Here is a 24515-nt window from a genome sequence, read left to right as displayed (position 1 = left end):
TGACAAGGACAGCTGTCTAGTCCTTCGGATGAACGAAAAACCGAGGTCCCGTGTATACATTGGAATGCACGTACAAGATCCTTTGGCAGTTGGAATTCGATATAAGAGTAGGTGATAGTACCGCTGCCCGGGCAAATTTCCCTCATAGCACACTGTATGGCGTACGCCCGTCTTCATTAGCCCAGTATAGTAGCAGAACAGTAGGACGTTAAACCCCATTTCATTTCATTTGGCCGGTGAGCCCAAAGGCTATTGAAAAATGGAACACTCTTGATAGGCGTCCAACATGTTAAAAGAATTAGTGTACGCCGAGGAGATAAGTTGTTTCCTACAAGCACTTCTATCCCCGCTTTTAATCATCCCGACATACCGAAGTCAATCAAGGCAGGTTATTTAAATATACCTGTTGATTCTTATATTTCAAATCCTCTTCGCTACTATAAATGTCAGAAATTTGGAACCCTGTAAGACCGGCTGCGCTCGTTGTGGTCATGCGTTAATGCAAGGGTAAGCATAACCTGGCCATATAAGCAGAAAAAAAACAAAGACTTTGCCTACATCAGATCATGTAAACGGGGTCTCGAGGTCTACTCAAAGCACTACCGTCCTACCCGAAAAGGTATCCTCATTGCCTCCATCTGGAGTTAATGAGATCATTTCCAATACTCCCATCCAAAATGGCAATGGGGCTCCTCCCTTGCGCTCTTCTAAAGCTGACATAACTTATTCCATTTCCACGGGGTCAGGGGTGCAGTTTAAGAGTACTCCATCTGCAAAGGAGAAAATAGTGCATTCTAAAAAAAACATCAAATTTTTTTAAAATTTCGAAAGAAAGATTCAAAGGGTTAAAAAAAACAATCACTCTCTTTAATAAATATGGGGATGATCTGATGGACAACATTACTGTAGTGGGTGTCCATGTGGACCCACTCAGTAAGCCGCCAAAAATTAAATTTGCCTGACAATGCTCAATTCCATTATTCAATGGAATTGTCGTGGTTTAAAACCCAAATTTCAATGGTCACCATTAACTCTGCATGGGGTAGTCACAGATGATAACAACAGAGGTAAAAAAAAAATAGCGCACTTCATTAACATTAATAATTTGTGTTTATTAAATGACTCGCCTACTTATCTACATCCTGCAACAGTTTCTGTTTCTTCCCTCGATGTCAACATTTGCTCTCCGGTCCCGTTTCAGGATTTTACATGGAGAGTAAATGAAGATCTATGTGGCAGTGACCACTGTCCCATCTTGATTGAAAATAATGGTCCCTCTCCGGTCGAAAGACCTCAGAGGTGGAAGTTGCAAAAGGCTGATTGGGCTATTTTCGAATTTTGGTGTCTCTTCTCTTTTGACACAAAGGAGTTAGAATGGCAGATGAACCCATGGCCTTATTCACTTCAATTCTTCAAGATGTAGCTTATCAGGCGATTCCAAAAACCACGATTGTACAAAACCGTTTCAATAAACCATGGTATAACGAAGATTGCAAATCCGCTCTTAAAGAGCGTGATCGTATCCTGGGACGACTAAAGAGTCGCCCTTCCATGGAGAATATTGCGGCATATCAAATGGTCCGGGCGAAGGCTCGTAGAACCATAGGTTAAGAGAAGAAATATTCGTGGCAAGGTTACGTCTCTAGGATCAATTCCCGTACCACATCTAAGTCGGTATATGGGGTAGGATTAAAAGGTAAAAGTAGTGTATTATCAGTTGATAATACCACCTTAAGAACATTTCCTGATATTGCTAATTCTCTGACCAGCACAATTTTCTTTAATTCATCATCCAATTTCTCCTCTGATGCCTTTCGAGGCATTAAACAACAGGAGAAAAGGCGACTTAATTTCAAGTCCCGCAATAATGAATGCTACAATGAATTAACTGAATAGGTTTGCTCCAGGAACAACAAACACAGATAACCTTGTGTAACAATGACCCTCTGACCGTAATCTCAGTCTAGATTACAATAATAATAAATAAAACAAAGCATGCCAATGAAGAGGGTCTATTAGCCTTAATAAAGAAGAAAAACAAAAAATGTATGGTATTTGTTGAATTATAATACTTTTGATTAAAGAAGTATATACATGTATAAATATATAAAGCAAGTCATATAAAACATAGTGACATACGTTATGTTTGAATTCGTCCATTATATTGACTACTTTTCAAGATCGACTGTGATATACTTTTATTGTATTTATTCAGTCGATGCTGAAAAGTAAAAGGTTAACCGTAGCGAAATAGGTAAGTATGCACCGGAAAAATTGTCAATGTTCTCTTATTCTTTCAGCTTACGTTCGGATGGGACGAAAAACCGAGGTCCCGTGTACACATTGGCGTGCACGTAAAAGATCCCTGGCAGTTGGAATTCGATATAAGAGTAGGCCGTAGCACACTGTATGGTGTATGCCCGTCTTCATTAGCCCAGGTTAGGAGCAGAACAGTAGGACGTTAAACTCCATTTCATTTCATTTAATTTCGTTCAGCTTACATATGGCAAAAATTACAATGCTAGAAAAAAAATCAACCACAGAATGGACGACATTGATGAAACTCAACGGGAACAAAATGGAAAATTAAATCAACTTTTGTTTGCTGCTGGTGTCGCTGGACCAGAATCAGAACTGCCAGCTTCACTTAAATTACCCATCTCTACACTCGTAGAATATAATGGTGAAATGAAATGGGGTTTAACGTCCTACGAATATAGGGGAGCCACAGTGGCTAGGTGGTTAAGACGCTGGCTCGCTAGCCTGGAGGTCGGGTGTTCGATCCCTGCATTGGCCGAGAAAGTTCATCCAGATTTTCCGAAGTGGTCAGTGGTGCAGAATGGGGGACCTGACAAATACCGAGGTCCCGTGTAAATATTGGAATGCATGTATAAGGTCCCCTGATAGTGCCGCTGCCCGGGCAAAATTTCCCTCATAGCACACTGTATGGCCCAGTATAGGCGCAGAACAGTAGGACGTTAAATTTAATGGAATAATGATGTCACTCAAAGACAAGAGAGAGAGAGAAATGGTGTTTAACGTCCACTCGACATAAACTAGGTCATTTCGGGACTAACATGGTTTTAATTTTATTTCAATAATTCGCTTGCGCGTAGGGGTCTTTAGCAGTGGGAGAAAACCGGAGGACCCGGAGAAATCCCACGACGTTGGACAGGCGACCCTAATCCTTGTCACCTACAACTGAGGATTCGAAACCACGCCAGTTAACTCAATGACATGCCTAATGATACAGCACGCACGTGCTATCCATTCGGCCATCCATACCACCCCCACCCCAAAGACAAAAGCACCAAAGAGAGTTGAGTAAGTATATATTTTATTCATTTAAATGTTCACCGGTTACATTCATTTGAATACATATGTAACTGCTTCATCAGTTGTTTGCCCAACCGGATCTATATTGTAATGCCCTAGATTTTTTAAAGGAGACAAATTTTTATCGGAAATTTTAATTGTATATATCTGATTTTCCCACTCATGTTTAAATATATATACATAAAGTTTATTTTTATTTGATATTTACTGTGATATTTGTTTTTATTTATGTATATATAATATTGTGATTATTTGTGATTATTTGTTTCTAGTTTGTCTCGTAGCATCACCATATGTTTGGCGCAATATAGCCCGGTTGGAGCTGACGTGCCATTAAACAACATTTCATTCATTCATTATGTCACTGTCATGTTCCTTTGACAGTAATACACATCTTATTACAGTAGATCTAAATATTACCGTTGCCTGTCAGCTACTCACTCAACCGGAGCTATATGATAAATTGCTAACATTGTTAAAGGAGATAAATTTTTATAATAAATTTTAATAGTATATATTTTATCATACGCTACGTTTTAAATATTTATATATGTTAAAGATTTGATATTGGTTTTATTTATGCAAGTAATGTTTTTCTGATATCATTTAGTCACTCTCGTTAAACATCATCATATGTTTGACGCAATATAGCCGGGTTAAAGCTGACGTGCCATGAAACAACATTTCCCTTTACTAAATACGATAGTAAAAGTGTGGTTTTAGCCTGCAGTTAAATATTTGTACTGGCATCCTCACTTTCATCTTACACCGGCCATGGGATAAGCTTAATTACAAGCAATTGCTGCCTGTGCAAAATTTGAACATGTCTATATAAATAATATCACTTTGGTTTTTACAGATCTTACATTTGAGTACCATTGGTGGTACAACTGCGAAAGAGAGAGAGAGAGAGAGAAATGGGGTTTAACGTCCACTCGACACAAACTAGGGGTCTTTAGCAGTGGGAAGAAACCGGAGGACCTGGAGAAAACCCACGAGGTTGGACAGGCGACCCTACTCCTTGCCACGTACAATCGAAACCATGCCAGTTGAATCAATGACCGACTTTATGATACAGCGCGCACATGCTAACCATTCAGTCATCCAACCCCCCAACTGTGAAAGGGGTGACAAAAAGATTAAAGAAATCTTTGTTTACTGACGCACTGGTAACTAATTATAATTGGAAGGGAAAGGGGGACAAAACTGCTTTTTGTACCCTGATTCTTAAAGATGTTATTGAAAGTAAATAGTTTGTACAAACGTCATTTTGATTGAGTGCGATAATCTCAAAGATATAAGGAAAACATACTTTGCATAATCTGTTTGCGCTAACCGAGTTTATTTAAAGGGACAATAACACTCTTGCTGGCTTGACAGCTTCAGAAAATCACATTCGATGCATGTAGAACACAGATAGTGCAAAATCAATAAAATAAAACATTTATGGCTTAGGAGTTTCATAAACAGAATCTGCATTTTGAAATGAAAAAGACATATGACAGACATTTGCCATTTGTTTGGGAAAAGTGTTATTTATTTCATAAATTTGTTTCAGGGGCTGTACGGAAAAATCCTATGGCAAGCAATGCGACAGATTTGGAAATAAACGAATGTATAAAAAATTGGCTGCGTTATGCTCCAGAAAGAATAAAAAAGGGTATTTTGTAAATATGTAATTTGTCATAACTTTCTGTATGTGTATTTTATATTCAAGTAATGTCGGGAAAATATCATGTATGAATGAAGTATAATTTATATTATTATTTGATTTTATGTTGTACATGTCTATAGTTATGGTTTGTTCATCACACTGCTTGTAGTCTTGTTATATGTTGTCAATTCCAATTTCAAAAAAGGAAATGAAATGGGGTTTAGCGTCCTACTGTTCTACTCCTAAACTGGCCTAATGAAGACGGGCATACGCCATACAGTGTGCTATGAGGGAACTTTTGCCCGGGCAGCGGCACTACGGCCTACTCTTATATCGAATTCCAACTGCTAAGGGATCTTTTACGTGCACGCCAATGTGTACACGGGACCTCGGTTTTTCGTCCCATCCGAACGACTAGACAGCTATCATTGTCGGGTCCTCCGTCCTGAATCACTGACAAGGGGAAACCACGCTGGAAAAACCTGGATGAACTTTCTAGGCCAACGCAGGGATCGAATTCAAAAAGTAAAAGAAAATATATCTTAATTTTTAATAGTGCTATATAGACTTTTTGTTGGAACCGTTTCTCAATTATCACAATTTCAGGATGTATGAGTACTGATAATACTTTAAAATCTTTTTTGGGGAGTGGGGGTCACGGTGGGTAAGACGCTGGCTCGCTAGCCTGGAGCTCGGGTGTGTTCGATCCCTGCATTGGCCGGAACGTTCATCCAGATTTTCCTGTGTTCCCCCTTGTCAGTGATGCAGGACCTGACAAGGACAGCTGTCGAATCGTTCGGATGGCACTAAAAACCGAGGTCCCTCGACAGTTGGAATTGCACTTTTGAAAATAAATCACAACGTATACAATAATTAAACACAAATCCTATACAGCAGATTTTAAGCTAGAAGTTGTCAACTACGCCGAAGAGAATGGTGGAATAAGGCAGCGCGTAGAATGTATGGAGTGAGTGAAAAGTGTGTAAGAGACAGGAGAAAAGCAACGAATGTGCCGAGAAAGACAAAAAAAAAACAAAGCCGCAGCTAGATTGGTTACATAGAAGAAAATTTGAAGAATATGTCTCACCACAACGTGCCGCGTGTAGGGGTTTGAACATCGTACAGTCATGACTAAAAGCTCAACAGATTGCCACTTATCCCGGCGTTGAAAATTTAACCGGTAACTCTTCCTGGTGCTTCAGATTTACGAGAAAAGGTCTAACCATACGTCAAAGAACGACCATGGCAAACAAATTGCTTGCTGATTTTGAAGAAATGCTGGTGAGTTTCCAGAACGTTGTCGAGACAAAGATAAACGAAATTGGTTTGAGCGGCTCAAATATGATAAACATGGATGGGGTTCCGCTCACATTTGGCATCCCAATGAACCGCACTATAAATACCAAGGGAAAGGACACCATCATTATCCGGACGACTGGCCACGAAAAATCAAGTTTTACCGTGGTATTAGCCTGTTTTGCCGATGGCGGTAAGTTGCCGCCAAGGATAATATTCAAAAGAAAAACCATGCCAGAGAGAGAGGGGTGGGTTTAACGTCCACTCGACACAAACTGGATCATTTCGGGACTAACATATGGTTCAATTTTAGTTCAATAATTAGCTTGCGCATAAGGGTCTTTAGCAGTTTAAGGAAACCGGTGGACCCGGGGAAAACCCACGAGGTTGGACAGGCCCATGCCAAAAGAGAATGCTGTTACATGTGAGATATATGATCTGTGGACAGGTAAGTTGATTTTAAATATTATTTCATTATTGATAGTATTAATATTTAAAAATATTATTTAATTGATAGTATTAAATATTTAATTATTGATAGTATTAAATAATATTTGATTATTGATATTAAATATTTAATAATTGATTTTTTATATATATTTATTTATAGGCATTTCCAACATAGATTATATGTCACTGAAATATTTCAGATTATGTCACTGAAATATTTCAGATCTTTAGCAGAAGACCAGCTAAACACAACAATTATGGATAATCTTCAAATTGAGTATGAAATAATCGAGAATGGAACAAATTAATCGACTATGAACCGAGAATAAAGCGATTGAATTTCCGCCTAGCTTTGATCATCATTACTAATGTCAGTACGATAAACAGTATAGTCTCGATTATCCACTTTTGCCCGGGCAGCGGCCTACTCTTATATCGAATTCTCGGTCAATGCAGGGATCGAACACCAGACCTCCAGGCTAGCGAGCCAGCCACTTAGCCACGTGATCCCCATATCGCGAAGGAAAGTTGTGCAGTAAATCGGCTCACAATCCACTAAAGATCGCAGGGTAGCAATGCCATCTAGAGTTGATTATGGTCTGGATAGGTTAATTAATGTCTAATTAATAATTTAGATAACATTTCAGGCCTAAAGAAGCCTTGTAATAGACAGATTTACCTCTTGCATAATGTATGTTTAATTAACTGAATAGGTTTGCTCCAGGAACAACAAACATAGATAAACTTGTGTAACACTGACCGTAATCTCAGTCTAGATTACAATAATAATAAATAGGACACAAGGCATGCCAATTGAAGGGGTCTATTAGCCTTAATAAAGAAGAACAAAAAATAATTTATATATACTCTTCAAAAAAAAGTAAGGGATATTCAGAAACAGTACAAAACTGCGGAAATGCACTGCTGTTTTTATTAGAGGTACCCAGAGTATGTTAATAACAGGCCAGTTGCCTACACCAGAACATAAACAGTTCATATGGGCGGCTCATCTGACGGTCCCATTTAACTCGCAGAGATACACTGTCAAAAATGAAAATGGACGTTTTTGATTTTTGTCTTAATAATGAGAATCGCTCCACCAATCCTCAGACATTCAGCAATTCGTCGTGGCATGCTCCTAATCAACCGTCAAATCACAATTTGGGGCAATCTAGCCCTCTCCTCTTGCAGTGCCACGGCCAATTCTTGCAGTGTTGTCGGTTGACGAACATGTCTCCAGATCAAATTGAACGTAACACACTAAAGCAAAGACACACTAAGCAGTAAGCGGCAGTTTTCATCAACCCTTCCTTGAAGTGTCAAATTTGACAATGAACCCCTCCCACGTGTATGGCGCTATTGCGTGTCGCACGTGCAGATCAGTGGTTCTGTTGGGGCGATACGTTCATCTGTGAACATACTCTCAAAGCATGTTAAGTGTCCATGACTATTTATCGTATCGCAAACTGCATAGGTATTTGCATTTCGATATCCCCTACTTTTTTTGAAGAGTATATTTTACTTTCAGGTTAACACTTTACTTTAAGGTACCTCCCATTGGGTCACGTAAAGTTAAGTGGATTTTTTTCACTTAAATTGACCTTGGAATACCACTAAAAAAAACAACACTTAGAAGTTGCGGCAGCTTAAAGGGCCAATCCCGATAATATTTTGGAGAATAAAACTGCTTAATTTTGTGTTAAAATCCCTTAAAATTCTCTACATTAGGGCCGAGCAACTAACTCAACATATGAGATACGTTTTCAAACAACTTAAACCCGTCAGTCTTCATCTGGAAATGGAGACCGGTGCCCCAAGCTGTATTATGCGGTGTCTGGATGTAACCAGACTTTTATTTTATAAAAATAATGTGTAGGTGAAATTTACCTTTCGTTATCAAGTACAGCACATGGGTCATTCATTGTATATACCTCTGATGGAACGGGAATCGATTATCAGGTCATCGAACGTAAAAATTTACCCGAAATCTTAAAAGGGTTACGTGTCCGGATAAGCAGTTTTGACGTTCACGCCCAAACGACTCAAGCTGAAATTTTGAGGCAAGGTAAATACACCATTCCTCTATATTTTGGCGCTTAAATTTCATACGTACTCAGAGTTTTAATTTTTGAGACTCTGTTCAAATCGGGACAATCCCTTTAACTTTACGGTTACATTTGATACTTAAATGAATACCACTTACCCTTAATATACAGAAAGTTAGGTATATTTAAGTGAAATATAGTAGTTAAGGGACTATCTGAGACTTAAGATGTCTTTTGAAAAGGGACCCTGGTATGCAAAAATATGTGTTAGTCACATGTTATTGCTAGTGACTGCAGCGTTTGAGGCGTTCAATGCACGAGCACGGGTGTTTATTTAACTTGATCCAGGGGTCAGGGTCGATACCTGACTTAAACACTGGGCTGTTTGTGTAAAGCAGTGGACACATTAGCCGAATCTTTCGGCCGAATCAATCGGCGCCGAATTTTATTCGGCCGAATGGGTGGACACACTAGCCGAATGCTTCGCCCGATTCAACCTGTCGATTGCATCACCTTTCACGTCACATGATTAAACATGGCGGCGTCTAAGTCTTCAATCTATCACGTGACTTCTCGATATGAGTGGTGATTGGCTAATGAATTCTATATTCGGCCGAATGCTTCGGCGAAGCGGAATCACCAGGCGAATATAATTCGGCCGAATAATATATCAAACCTGTTTGTAGGGTGACCCACCATAAATAAATATCTCCAAATATCTCGACAATTACACCACAATATTTATATATATATGCCAAGCCTCAAATCAGTTTCACACAATTATAGTCACTAAATAAACGATCATGTTGTACTTAATAAGCTATGGCCATTAATCATCTATAAATAATAGACTGAAAACTGGTTCCAAGTTGCGTCCATAACACCCAGACACTTTTGAGTAAAATATAGGTTACGTGCCCTTGTTTTGAAATTAGTCTCGCTTAACCAGTCTATCGACCATTCTACGTCTGATTGACAGGTCGGGATAATCAAGACTACTTTTTTACGAAACATAACAGAAAGCTAGAACAAGAAATTGAATTTAGAAATAAGCACTTTAGACAACTCAACAATTGTTTTAAGAAACTTGTAAAAGTAAAATGAAACTACTGCTAGTATCATGTTCCTGCTAAAGAAAGTGATTCAGAGATAGTATTTGTACTAAACCAAAAGATGCCGCTCTTAACGGTACAGTAAATGATAAAGCAATTTAAAAAATAAAACAAATGTAATTACTTAAGCTGCTGTAATAACCAAGAAGCTAAATTTTACTGCTATTCAAAATCGTCAACAATAGATTTTTTACGGCTGTAATAGTTGATATATTTGTAGAGAATTGCACGTGCCATGGCTATTTATCGACTCAAAGCGAGTGCGGGGTAGTCAGAAATCAGTTCGAGACACGCAACTGAAGCGTGCACATTTAGCCGTGTCGAGGCCAACTTTCTGTAAAGTGCACGGGTCATCCTACTGTTTGATTCGGGCGAATCATTCGGCCGAATGACAGTGGACACGTGTCCACCGCTTAAGAAGTTGAATGAGTGAATAAAAACGGATTCGGAAGAGACACAAGTTTATCACAATTCCTTTGTTACACAAAATCGTTTTACCACTTCGTCTATCAATACATTATTGTTAGCATCATATATAGTTGTTTACGTAGCAGATTGGGGAGTGGGGCAATAACCTGAACATAGCAAGTTTATGCCTGTTTATTTACGATGCATACAAATCAGATCATTCCAATGTCAGGTTTATATATATAATTTTACGAAATTTGGATTGGTGTACGGATAAATGTATTTTAAGCCTATTTCAGTTTGTTCGTTCGATCCTAGGGTTTTATGTCCACTTCCGCCAAAGGTGATATCCAGTCAGTTTTTACATTCTTATATACACGTGCATACGAAAACGAGTCTGCATTTGGGCGACCTATAAATGTTGACGAGCCTAGGTATTCTCTGAATACAGTTGAGTTTGGGCAAGCCAAACCTACTCCAGAACAGTAGACAAATGTTACTGTGGCTGAATATAGATAATTAGTTTTATTATTATCTAAACAAGATCACAGAACACAACACATGATATAAATACATCTCTGTAATATTGTTTTAATCTGTTTTGTTACAATAACTTGTTCCTGGCGCGATATTGCCCAGTTGGGGTTGAAGTGCCATAAAACTCCATTTCATTCATTCATTATAATGTCGCATTCTGGGTATCCTCAGTGGCATCGTTCCGTTCTACCCCACGATACCTTGGGTTTATCCATAGAGCTTTCACAAATTCAAATTATTTGCCCTTGATCGCAGCTTGATTCCTCAAACCAACCAAATAAACTATGATTGTTTACGTTCACCACAATAATCTTAGTTGTGTTGTGATTTTGCCCTGTATAATACAGGTGTCCGTCAGGATAACCGGGACTACTTCCACCTATTCACGTAGTCCTGGGCTACCAGCGGAATTTAACCTATATATTGCTGTTTTGCCGTAGCTGCGCTCAGATTATGCTTTAGACTTCATATAGGTAACATTGTTATTATTGCGGACGCCTTGGAACACCAAGTGGGACTTGGTACTTGTAGAAATACACTCGATCACTATAGTTTCAATAAAATGCGAGTTACTTTCCTGGAGTAGAACGGAATGATACCACTGGGGATACCGAGAATGGTAATGTCGAAGACTCTGGATAATATAGAGTTAAAGCTTTTTAACTTTAACTCTTTTTTTTATATGTTAACATTTCACACTTTCCGTTTCAGAGTTATCCTCCTTTGTTCAAAACCTTGTAAACGTGATAGAGGCTACAGTTTTTTTTCCAGTTTGTTTGAAGCATTCTGGTTTTGAGAGAGGACAACCCCTATCAAAATTCAATGTTCAGCGACGTTAAAGTAGCTAAGTTTCTAACTCAATATCATCCAAAATCTTCGACATTGAAAACACGATTTATTTGTCGGTTTAAATCAACATTGATGTTGTGATCTTACCGGGAAATGATGGCCTTCTGATATCCAATATTTAAGACAAAATAAACATTTTACAATTGGTACACGAATCGTGTACCATAATGCATTTCAGCGCTATTTGTAATAAGGGACTCAAAAAACGAGGCTAGGCATATTCCACAAGTCATGTCAAACGGTGACGCTATATTCTTATCTGGAGAGCAAGTACAATAAATAATATCGGCGTAGACTGGAATAACCGGACGCTAGAGATTGAAATTCGATTGAGAATACTGGCGTATTTCGCCGAACCTAACTGATTAAAAATTACAGTAAAAACAGAAACGATTGAATGTAAATCAATCTATATATATTCATATTACATTATTGTATGTGTTGCGACCCATTTGTGTCAATTTCTAGATCCCAAATATTAGCGACTTAGCTCCTTTAAGTTAAGAAGTTATCCTTCATTCTCCCAAAACCGCGGTGGGAAACATTGGGGTCCTGAGAGAATGAACCCAATCCATGACTTTTCTCTCTATAGATATCACCAGCCCCCTTTCCGAATCTATTGTGAACGCAATAGAGGCTGCAGTTTTTAACAGATATTTTTTTGCAAATTTTGTAGACAGCACTGGGGTCATGAGTGGATTGAACCAATTAAATTTCAGCATTATGTAACTTTTCGATTCGGGGTTATCCCGCCTTTGCAAAACACATTGTGACAAGCGATACAGGCTGTAGTATTCCAACAAATTGTTCTAACATTCGGAGAGAAGCAGTGGGGTTATGAGTGGATGAATGAATCCTATCAACATTCAACCTTCTGTGACTTTTCATTCCGGAGTTGGGGGGTTGGATGGCTGAATGGTTAGCGTGCGCGCGCTGTATCATAAAGTCTGTCATTGAGTCGATTGGCGTGGTTTCGAATCCCCGGTTGTACGTGACAAGGAGTAGGGTCGCCTGTCCAACCTCGTGGGTTTTCTCCGGCTCCGCCGGTTTCCTCCCACAGCTAAAGACCCCTACGCGCAAGCGAATTATGTAAATAAAATTAAACCATGTTAGTCCCGAAATGACCTAGTTTGTGTCGAGTGGACGTTAAACCCCATTTCTTTCTCTCTCTCTCGCTATGTTTTTAACAGATTTATTTCAAACTTGGTTAGAAGTATTGGCGTCATGAAAGGACGAACACTATCGATATTCTGCATTCTCCTACTTTAAATTAAAGTCCCCCCCCCACACACACCTTTAAAAACGCGATAGATGCATGACTTTTATCAAATTTATTTCAAATTTTGCTGTAAACATTGAAGTCATGGATTTAATCATCAATGAGCGTTGAGCAGCAGATGGGATTCAAATCCAGTAAATATCACAGGCTAGCGATGGCATCAAGAGTCGATTATGGTCTTACTTTGTTAATAAATCTCTAATTATTAATTTAGATAACATATCAGGCCCGAAGAAAGACCTGCAATAGGAAAAATTAGCTCTGGCATAATGTATGTTTAATAAATGCCTATTTAATAATTTATATAATATTTGAACCCAAAATAAAGCCCTGTTAAAGGCAGATTTCTCTCTTACAAAAGTCATCTTTGAAAATATTTATTGTGCTTAGGACTGTGACAGGGGAATTCACTGCTTATAACAAATATGAAGCAAGGACACGGGCTTGATAAAAACATAATTGTAAATATATATCATATTGTTTTTCATTTTTAAATATTTGTGATTTTTATTTTTTAATTATTTAAAGATACATTATGGGAGATAAGATCAGGAGATGGCAGTTCTCGCTATGATAGTTAAAAACTAGATAGTGTAAAGGTAATTTGCTGAAAATTTCAGTCAAATTGATCCACTATGAGCCGAGAAAGAAGCCGGTGAAATTTTTGCATAGTCTCGGTTATCATTACTATAATCATTAATATAAACAGCATAGTCTCGATTATCCACTTTTTCTGATTTAATTATCTTTGGCCGTTAGCGGCATATAGGAATCTAATCCAGCCTACATCGAAGGCTAGCCTTGACATCGAGAGTTTATTATGGTCTGGATAAGTTAATTAATGTCTAATTGATAATTTAGATAACATTTCAGGCCTAAAGAAAGACTTGTAATAAGCAGATTTTGCTCTTGCATAATGCATGTTTAATATACTGTGATATTTGCATTTATTTGTGTACATAAATTCCAAGTGATAATATTTAGTTTGTCTCATATTATTCACCATATGTCTGGCGCAATATAGCCCGGTTGGAGCTGACGTGCCATAAAACCACATTTCATTTCATTTGATAAAAACAAATATAACAAGACATACCTGTATTCCATAGTTATAAATTAAAATTATACATATAATCTGATTTGAACACAGATCCTATTTCGTTTCATTTTTTATAGTTCAAATATTCATTTTACTTAGCTCTGCTTGATGTGAGGGATTAGCCAATGAAACATTCTGTTATGGTGAGTTCTTGGCGTGCGGTGCACGGAACTGTGGGTATCCCACAAGAAACATCAATGCTGACTGGTTAATCAAATGTCTAACACGATAAGGCCAAAAGCTGCTTGTACAACAACTGACGCAACCTCCCACTACACCCAGTCAGCTCTTCATGTAGTGCAGGCCATCGAAAGTATAAAAAATGACGAAACAAAATATAGATCTGTATTTCAATCTGATTGTTGTATATATGGACAGTTGTTATTTGTATAGAATGTTTTGTGGTAGATATTTTATAACCATATCAAGATTTGAGACAGAGAGAGAAATGGGGTTTAACTTACACTCGACACAAACTAGGTCATTTCGGGACTAACATATAATTTAATTTTTTTTTACATAATTCGCTTGCGCGTAGGGGTCATTTGCAGTGGGAGGAAACCGGAGGACCCGGAGAAAACCCACGAGGTTGGACAGACGACCCTACTACTTGCCACGTACAACCGGGGATTCGAAACCACACCAGTCGACTCAATGACAGACTTTATGATACAGCGCGCTCACGCTAACCATTCAGCCATCCAACCCCCTATTCAAGATTAGAACATGTACAACCAATATACAGTTTATAATACAACCAATATATAGTTTACAATACAACCTATATACAGTTTATAATACAACCAATATACAGTTTATAATACAACCAGTTTACAGTTTATAATACAACCAATATACAGTTTATACTACAACCAGTTTACAAAATAGATACAAATACGAAACATTTGTGTTCAGATAATGCCAGTGTTATTTACTTAGTTCTCTCTACAAAAATACACCATATAAATCTCGATCATTACACATTATTAGCAAATAATATTCATGTTTGAAACTCAACATACACAATATTGTAATTTGCAAGGGATCCTATCCCTTTAAAATTGGGCATACAGACTTTACGGGATTTAACGCTTAAAAATTGGGCATACAGATTTTATGGGCAAACAGATTTTCCGGGATTCTATCGCTTTCAAATCGGGCATACAGATTTTACAGGATTTATCGCTTTAAAATCAGGCATACAGATTTTAAGGGATCTTATCGCTTTAAAATTGGGCATACAGATTTTACGGGACTTTTTTAGATGACGAGATCTCATGTGTTTCTGTTGATTGAGCTAGACCAATAGTTGGTGGTGGAGGGGGGGAACCCAATGGTTGATGTGTGCGCATTGCATTATAAGGTCTGTCATTGAGTCAACTGACTTGGTTTCAATTCCCCGCTTGTACATGACGTTGAGTAGGGTTGTCTGTCCAACCTCATGGGTTTTCTCTGGGTCCTCCAGTTTCCTCCCACATTTATACATTTCTCAATAACACAATTATTTTTGCAAACATCACATCCAAACAAATGGCCTAGTTTGTGTAGAGTGGACATTAAACCCTATTTCTCTCTGTGGGGAAAATTTGCTCGGACAGCAGCACTACAGCCTACTACTATGCTAAATTCCAAATGCCAACATCACATCCAAACAAATGGCCTAGTTTGTGTAGAGTGGACATTAAACCCTATTTCTCTGTGTGGGGAAAATTTGCTCGGACAGCAGCACTACAGCCTACTCCTACACTAAATTCCAAATGCCAAGGGTTCTTTCACATGCACGCCAATGTGTACACAGGAAGTCGTTTTTGTCACATCCGAACAAATGTCCCATTTATACTTTTCTCATTATTGAACACACATTATCAAAATTAATTAGTCAGCTTTAAACTGGACACAAGTACAAATTAGATGGTTTGGGGTTATTTTAAACAATTTTTACAAATATTTAAACAAAGATTTGATATTAAACGAATGTGAAAGAAATTAGTGCTAGATACACAATATTAAATAATACCCAGGTTACAGTGATGACTTCTAACACAACTATTTTAACAACTTTTTCAAATATCACATTACTATGGTGTCTCTGCAGTGTGAGTTTTCATATGTCTTTTTCGACTAGCAGTTCTGGTAAATAATTTATCACAAACATCACATTTATATTTTTTTTCAGGTCTGGGTTCGTCTGTGTGAGTTTTCATATGTCTCTTTAAATTAGATTTTAGGGTAAATGATTGATTACAAATATCGCATTTGTAAGGTTTCCCACTAATATGACATTGCACATGAATATCTAAATAACTTCTCGTAACAAATGATTTATTACAAATATGACATTGAAACACTTCTTCTCGATTGTGAGTTTTCATATGAACATTTACACTGCTCTGTTGGCTAAATGATTTATTACAAATATTACATCTATATGGTTTCTGACCACTATGTGTTCTGAGGTGTGCTTTTAGACGGCCATTTGTAGTAAATGATTTATAACAAACATTACATTTAAAAGTGGCATGAGTTTTTGAGTGACGATCAAAATTATTTCTATTAGTAAATTGTTTATCACAAATATCACATGTAAATGTTTCCTTTTGAGTGTGATTTTTCATATGAATGATTAAATTAGCTTTTTGGGTATATGATTTATCACAAAAACTACATTCATGTCGTTTCTCTGCATCATGAGATTTCATATGTGCATTTCGATTACTTCTTTGGGCAAAAAATTTATTACAAACATCACATTGATATGGTTTCCAACCAGTATGAATATTCATATGATCACTTAGACTGCCTTTTTGAGTAAAGGATTTATTACAAAGATGACATTTAAAAGGTCTCTCGCCAGAATGCGTTCTCCTGTGTTGTTGTAGCTTGGAATTCCTAGAAAATGATTTATTACAAAAATCACATTTATATAGATTTCCATCTGTGGATTCTTCTGTATGAATTTTCATATGTCTGTTTAGATTACATTTTAGGGTAAATGGTTTACTACAAACATCACATGTATAAGGATTATCACTGATATGACTTTCCATATGAAAATCTAAATAACTTCTGGTAGCAAATGATTTATTACAAACATCACATTCAAACTCTTCCGCTGGATTGTGAGTTTTCATATGAGCATTGACAGTACTCTTCTGACTAAATGATTTATTACAAACATCACATCTGTATGGTTTTTCGCCAGTATGTGTTCGGAGGTGATGATGTAGATCGCGTTTTGTACTAAATGATTTATTACAAACATCACATTTATACCGTTTACTTCCAGTATGAGAATTCTTACTTACGCTGCCTTTTTGGGTAAATGATTTATTACAAAGATCATGTTCAATATGTTTGTCTCCAGAATGGGTTCTCTTGTGTGCTTGTAGAGTGGAACTCTGACAAAATGATTTATTACAAACATCACAATTAAATGTATTTTCAGCGTGAGACCTCTGAGTACTTGTAAGAATAAATGATTTACTACAAATATCACAATTATATGGTCGTTCTCTAATACGAATTTTGGCATGTTCTTTATAATAATCTTTGCTAATAACTGATTTACCACAATAAATTCTCTTATGTATGTTTCGAGTTGTTTTTAAGGTAAATGACTTTCTACAAACCCAACATTTGAATGGTTTATGTCTAGTATGTATACTCATGTGTGCCTGTAGATGGTAATTTTGAAAAAACGATTTATTACAAAGATTACATTTAAACGATTTCCCACCGAGATGAATCCTAGCGTGCATCATCAGAGTTATTTTAGTAGTGAATGATTTACTGCAAACATCACATTTATGATGTTCTCTGTTTACAGCATGAGTTTCTAGGTGTTCTTTCAGTTGCCTAGCAGCAATACATGAATAACCGCAAATATCACATCTATATGGTTTTTCACCGGTGTGAAATTTCACATGTTCATTTAGATAATTTTTGGAAGCAAATGATTTACCACAAATTTCACATATTCCGGCACATTGTTTGTCTGGGATAGTACATGATAGACTTCTCTGGTGGTTGTAAAGGGTGCTTTTTGTACGAAATGATCTATTACAAACATTACATTGATGTGGCTTCTTGCCAGTATGAATATTCATATGTTCTGCAATATAATCTTTTGTTGTAAATAATTTACCACAAACATGACACATAAACTGTTTTCCTTCTGTGTGTCTTCTAACATGATAATTTAAAGGACTTTTTCCAGGAAATGATTTATGACAAACATGACATTCATAGCGTCTCCCGCCAGTGTGACTTTTCATATGTTCCTTTAGATTATCATTTTGGCTAAATAATTTATCACAAACGCTACATTTAAATGGTTTCTTTTCAGTATGAGTTATAAGGTGTTTTCGTAGGATATCACGGTGTCTAAATGATTTTTCACAAACATCACAATGAAAAGGTGTCTGTCCAGTATGGATAAAAGAATGCTCCTTAAAATTTTGTTTCGACATAAATGATTCACCACAAACATCACATGTATAAGGCTTATCGGCAGTATGAATGAACGCATGTTTTGTAAAATGATCTTTTCTATCAAATGCTTGACCACAAATGTCACATTTATAAAGTTTCTCTACAGTATGAATTCTCAAATGTGCATTGAGAGCACCTTTTTGCTTAAATGATTTACAACAAACATCACATTTATATGGTCTCTCTCGTATATGTTTTGATTCAGAGACGTCAACAGAGGATTTTGTTTTGATATCTGCCATGTTTCTACGGAAACTGAAAAAGAAGTCAGATTCATTACAATAGTTCCAAAATGAATATTAGTTATTAAGGGCATGGTATGAAGTTCATTCAAATTTCAATAAAATGAGGAATACAGACAACTCATCCCAAAGACATCAAATCCATCCCAAGTTAGAAGACAACTCATTGCAATATAAGACAATTCATTGCAATATAAGACAACTCATCCCAAGATAAAAGACAACTCATCCCAAGATAAATTACAACTCATCCCAAGATAAAAGACAATTCATCCAAAGTTTAAAGCATGGGTTGATATCTAACATCTGAACGGTCAAAAGCTCGTCGCAAAAGTTGATAACTAGTTTACTTCTTTCAGCGTACGGCAAAATTCACAATTTTCAGTTATCTGCACTGCTAACACATTAAACTTACATATCATATCCATCTATATTCCAAAAAATATTTTTTGCTGTCTTTTTTAAGAGATTTCACAAAAATCTTTAACTACTAGCAAAAAAAAACAGTGAAAAAGGAAATGACCTACATTGGCGAAAGTTGAAATCTGGCATGGTGCACATTACGAACGGAATTCTTTAAACAAAACAAAATCATGAGACTATAATATAATTTGAAGGCGATCATTTTAAATTTATTTTTAGTGATGGTCCGATTATTGGTGTCACTATTCAGTAGCCTAATAGGCCGATGAGTGGCCTATCAGAAGAAATTTTACCGATATTTGTGTAGCCGATATCTGTTCAAAATGACTCGGCAGCCAATAAATCTTTTCATAAAATATTATTCAAATTGTGAACAAAGCATTCTCTCTAGTCTCTTTCTTAAAATGGGACTCCCTCTTTTATTTTAGTTGCCATGTGTGTGATACAAGACTCAATGCTTTATTATAGATATTTTCAACTCTATAGATAGAAAAAGCGGGAAAATGTCACGTGACATTGTCAAGACAGAAGCTATCATAATCAACCGGTAGCGATGAAACATTCTACGAACGCCGACAAATTTATGGATTTATATTGTAATCAACATTTAATAACATTTTATAAATAATAATCTCAATCATACCGCCTATGCTAGAATTGACCACGGCATAATGGCAAAACTGTCGTAAAAAGTAAAATCTGAAGCAAACACGGACTGCCACGGTAATAAAAATAGCCCAAATTGCGCCGTTGTCCATGTGTACATGTATTAAAAAGTTATGCCTTTTATATACATGTAGACGTATGAAATGCATAGGTAATAACTTTTCAATATATCATACAGTCGTTCAGGGGCGGATGGGCTTGGGATTAGGTCAATAATTCAGAAATGCAAGATTTAGTTGTAAATAGAGTCCCAAGCCTACACTTATAGTTCATTTTTTCATAAGAATGCTCACTTTCTAAAATAATGCCCTTATTATAGAAGGTTATGGCAGAGCCGTGGGAAATTTGATGAATCAATTTTAGTTATGGTTGACATGATGGCAACCATTGGGAACACGAATAACTAAAGGATCGAAAGGAAAACAAATTTTGATGACTTTATTACTCCAAGAGGAATCTGTAAATTTTATACTTATGACAGTACCACCAAACGCAATTAGAACCAGATTAATTGACACTGAAAATCATTGCACGGGCCGTTTGTCTATCTACAAATATAAAAATTTCACGTTCAGTGACGGAAAATGACAACAGTATATTTGTTAAATATGAAGAAAGGCAGCCGTTCCTTGTCAGCTAATTTTTGCTACGGCATTTATAAATTTTTGGTGCCGTTGTAGAAGAATCCTCATTTTAGGCACTGGTCATGATCTAGGCCTACTAATACTAATTAATCATGCAACAAATAATTATTAAGTTCTCAATGGACGTTGTGTATTTTCAACTACGTGTGAAGAGCGACCTTATTATTCTTCAACAAACATCGTCTTCTATCCCAATATAAAACCTCTACAAAACAGTACATATACGCAATCCATAAAAATATTGTACAAAAATGCATTTCGTTTCGCGTAAAACAGGGATCCTCAAATTTTAATGCAGAGGATATGACGTCAAAAAAAGGTCAGACTATCCCAACATGGCATGACTGAAAGAAATGCTGGTGTAGGTGATATTGGATAAACCTGTTTCACTGAACGTTTGTTTGTCAGTAAGTGTCATTGTTGTTCAGAGATGGATCACACAATAAGCGTAGGACATGCATTTAGAATTTATCGACGGACGCCTTTCAGCTCGTGGCAATTTGATGCGCCAACAATTCAGTCGCAGTTCGCTCCAAATAAGTACAGCATCAGGAACCTTGGGGCTACGTGTGAACGAAACCTCAAGGCACTCTGGAGTAGGGTCGAGATATAAGACAACTCATCCCAACAAATATAAGTGTTAGTTATATTTGTTTTCATATAATTACTTTCTTCGAAGACCACTCAGGCCAATCTGATTTTGTTATAAAAATGTGTTGTTTTAATCAAATTGATATTGTTGTTTTTTAATCAAATTGATATTGTTGTTTGTTAAGCAAAGCGAGGAATCTTCTTTGCACAATTAAAAAGCTCAGCTTTGCGACAAAGTTTTAGCATTGCCACATCTTCACAGATCAATTTTCGATTAAAGTAATGGAGTCGAATCAACTTGGTTTTACTTTTTCTTAAATAATTAATAGATTTTTCATAATTACCGTACTAAATTAGATAATATCCTGAGAGCAGTCGACTCACATAATTCACTGAAACTAGGCCTAGCTATCGTCCGCTTTCAACGTGAGTGCTACAGCAAACCAATACAATTCACTTGCTTGTTGGTTGGTGTGTAATGCCTACATCCACAATAATGTCTTCGCTATACTTAAAAACGATTTTATTTTAACCTAAAACCAGTATTTAGGTCAAACGAAACACTTCCGGTTTATCAGTTGTATATAAAACACAACCTGGATCCATATCGACTCGAGTAATTCATTCTTTTATAAGCTTAAATATACGCAACATTGCATTCTTCTTTCTTCAACACGATTTCCCTTTTGCATTTCATTCCTATAGACTGTATAGGCATTGAGTGAATTACGGAACCACTGTGTGGTCATTTCGTCACAATAATTTCGCCCCCTATAACATTTGCATAGAATTACAAACTTTTATATCTTATTTTGTGATGGATTTGAACATCAGGTATAAATATATTCACTTTATTCTCTCTCGATCAATAAATACATGTGTTAGAAATTTTAAATAAAGAACTGAAAAGAAATTACATGGGTTTAAACGAGCTGTACCGACTGGACTCGGGCACACACCATTCAGTATACCATGAAATTTTACCGGAGCAGCTGCTATATAAAGCAATTATAATTTGTTGATCTGCTTGTCTATGACATCACACTTTGTGGAAGTTGACGTAAACTCCAGAAACGAACGAACGAATGAATAGTGATTTGAAGTGCACGTTCTTAGCCGGATCCACGTCCTCAGTTTTGACTAACCGTTAGTAATTAGTAGTTATTTAATTTAATTGTCAGTTTTTAAGAACTATGTTACTATATAGCCCATATTTTCATTCATATTTATATTGTAATGTATTGTCGTGAATCCGTCCCGACAGGCGCCGTCGTTGGCTCTTTGTCTTTAATTGGCTGCACGTGTTTATGATTGACAGGTTTGTGAAATAGCTTTATTTAATGTCCGCTTCCACGAGGTGATATCACAGACAATGTTTGTTTGTTAGCTGTATTTTACGTCCGCTTCCACCGAGGTGATATCGCAGACAATGATTGGCAGGAACTGTAAACGTGTCTTGTAACATGGACGGATAATCTCCCTTTGTTCTTTTCGTTGAATAAGCAGATTGTTTTCCCTCTAATATATTGGGTGGAGCTTAACCGTGCAATAACTAGACATTTTCAATGTTATTGCACACTTTTGCTGGTTTACGACAGTTTTAGTAGAAATCAGATAGAGAAAAGGGGTGGGTTTTCTGTGCAATAACGAGCATGGACAGTATTATTGACATATATAACCCCGCCCCCATTTCACCACACCACCCGCGAAGACAGGACTAATATTCACGTGGATGGATGGGTACTTAAAATCGCTCAGTCTTAAATAAGAGACAATTCTTAATTTTGCTCACTGCTACTTAAATTTATATTACCGGCATCAATAAATTAATGATGCATGCATTTTGGGGAAATCACACCAAAAAAATTTTTTATTTCAGTTCTTACAGGCAATTTTATATTTTACAAAAAATTAAATGTACAATTAGTAAACTTTACATTGCCACAAGTATCTTCTCGTCATTATAATTATCGTCTATGGTCAAGGAAATATGTCGCTACAAACATTGCCACAAGCATTAAAGGTCACCGGAAAAGAATCAATTTTTTTTAAATAATGCAAGTAACTATGTCAACATATTCTTTCCATAAGTATAAGCAGAACCCGAATGTCAATATTACCTGAAAAGGGTAAATTTCAACATTAGTAATTTCCGCCGTTCTCCGTGGGTAGTCATAACTTTCCGTCAATAAGCAATCCGTGACATCATTTTAGTCCTTCTGCACATAGAAATATAGACTAGAATATGAGCAGAAGGACTAGAATGACGTCACAGATTGTTTATTTACGGAAAGTTACGACTACCCACGGAGAATGGGGAAAATTACTAATTTTGAAATTTACCTGTTACGGTAATACTGACATTCGGGTTCTTGTTATACTTATGGAAAGGATATTTTGACATAATTACTTGCATTATTTAAAAAAATTATGAACCTTTTCCGGTGACCTTTAAATACCTCGGACAAACAGGTAGATTTTGATGATTGGTTTGCAAATGTTTTTGACATTTCGATGGGGGATCCTCATTTTCAAGATTTTCCGCTTTACAGGGGGGATTTAATGTAACAGAAACTCTTTTTTCCAACTCGTCCGACTTAACTTTATAGACCCTTCACGCCTCTTTGGACCGATGTCCAGTTCTGTCCATAATACACTCTTCATCAATACCTGTCCGACACAAGGCCGTTGCACATGTTTTCTTTCCAGAATGATTTGTGTAGTTTCCTTGTACACCCGCCTGATTACACATCTCTCGCATAAATTGTCCCAATTTGTTCACACCCACTGGTTGTTTTCCACTCTCCACACAAGTTTCGCTATCCAGCATTCGACTCTGCCCACGACTCACGCACTACTGGTTGACCTAGAGGTCATTGGTCACGTTATTAACTACATGGTGAAAATGACATCTGTCGGAAAAGTTCCTGGCGTTATAAACACTTTTAAGGGAAAATGACATCAATTATTACCCCTCCAAAAGAAACAGTCTAATTTTGCATGTTTCGTGTGTAAATGTATTAGGCCTTACGGTCGCATTATAAAGGTAAACAGATCCACGTGTATTATTCTAAAATTAGCACGGGACATGCACAGTTTGTATTTCCGACCATTTAACACAGTAATCTAAGAGTTCCCTGTAATATTTGTAAATACATTGTTACTTTGCAATTGTGACACCATTTCTATTTAAATATGGTAATGGTATCTATACTAATATTTGTGAAATGACCTAGTTTGTGTCCAGTGGACGTTAAACCCCATCTATTCTATTAATAACCCTCGTCTAGATCTGTAAATTCTACTTTGGTTTAACTGGTGTTTGTATGTCAATCAATATTTGATTTTCCTGGCGTATTTTTTTTATTTGATAGACACAGAATGCCTGGAAGT

General features: G+C 36.7%; 1 protein-coding gene across 2 annotated transcripts; it reads right to left on the bottom strand.

Annotated features, from left to right (window-relative positions):
- Positions 1-658: 658 nt before the first annotated feature.
- On the bottom strand, positions 659-21667 carry LOC126810389 (zinc finger protein 271). Of its 2 annotated transcripts, none has more exons than XR_007675226.2 (2): positions 21467-21667; positions 659-770 (listed from the first exon to the last, which is right to left on the bottom strand). XR_007675226.2 is itself a non-coding variant. In XM_050535462.1 (2 exons), the coding sequence occupies exon 2, from the start codon at positions 18796-18798 to the stop codon at positions 16144-16146; it is 2655 nt and encodes an 884-aa protein (XP_050391419.1). In that variant the 5' UTR covers positions 18799-18811; positions 21467-21667; the 3' UTR covers positions 15973-16143. The 2 variants fall into 2 exon arrangements, 1 of the variants encoding a protein (XP_050391419.1); XM_050535462.1 differs by lacking the exon at positions 659-770 and adding an exon at positions 15973-18811.
- Between the last annotated feature and the right edge of the window lie 2848 nt (positions 21668-24515).

The sequence above is a fragment of the Patella vulgata genome, chromosome 1 (assembly GCF_932274485.2).
Source record: "Patella vulgata chromosome 1, xgPatVulg1.2, whole genome shotgun sequence".
NCBI classification, from domain to species: Eukaryota; Metazoa; Mollusca; class Gastropoda; family Patellidae; genus Patella; species Patella vulgata.
The sequence above is the reverse complement of the archived record's forward strand: the minus strand, read 5'-3'. Positions and strand labels throughout refer to the sequence as shown.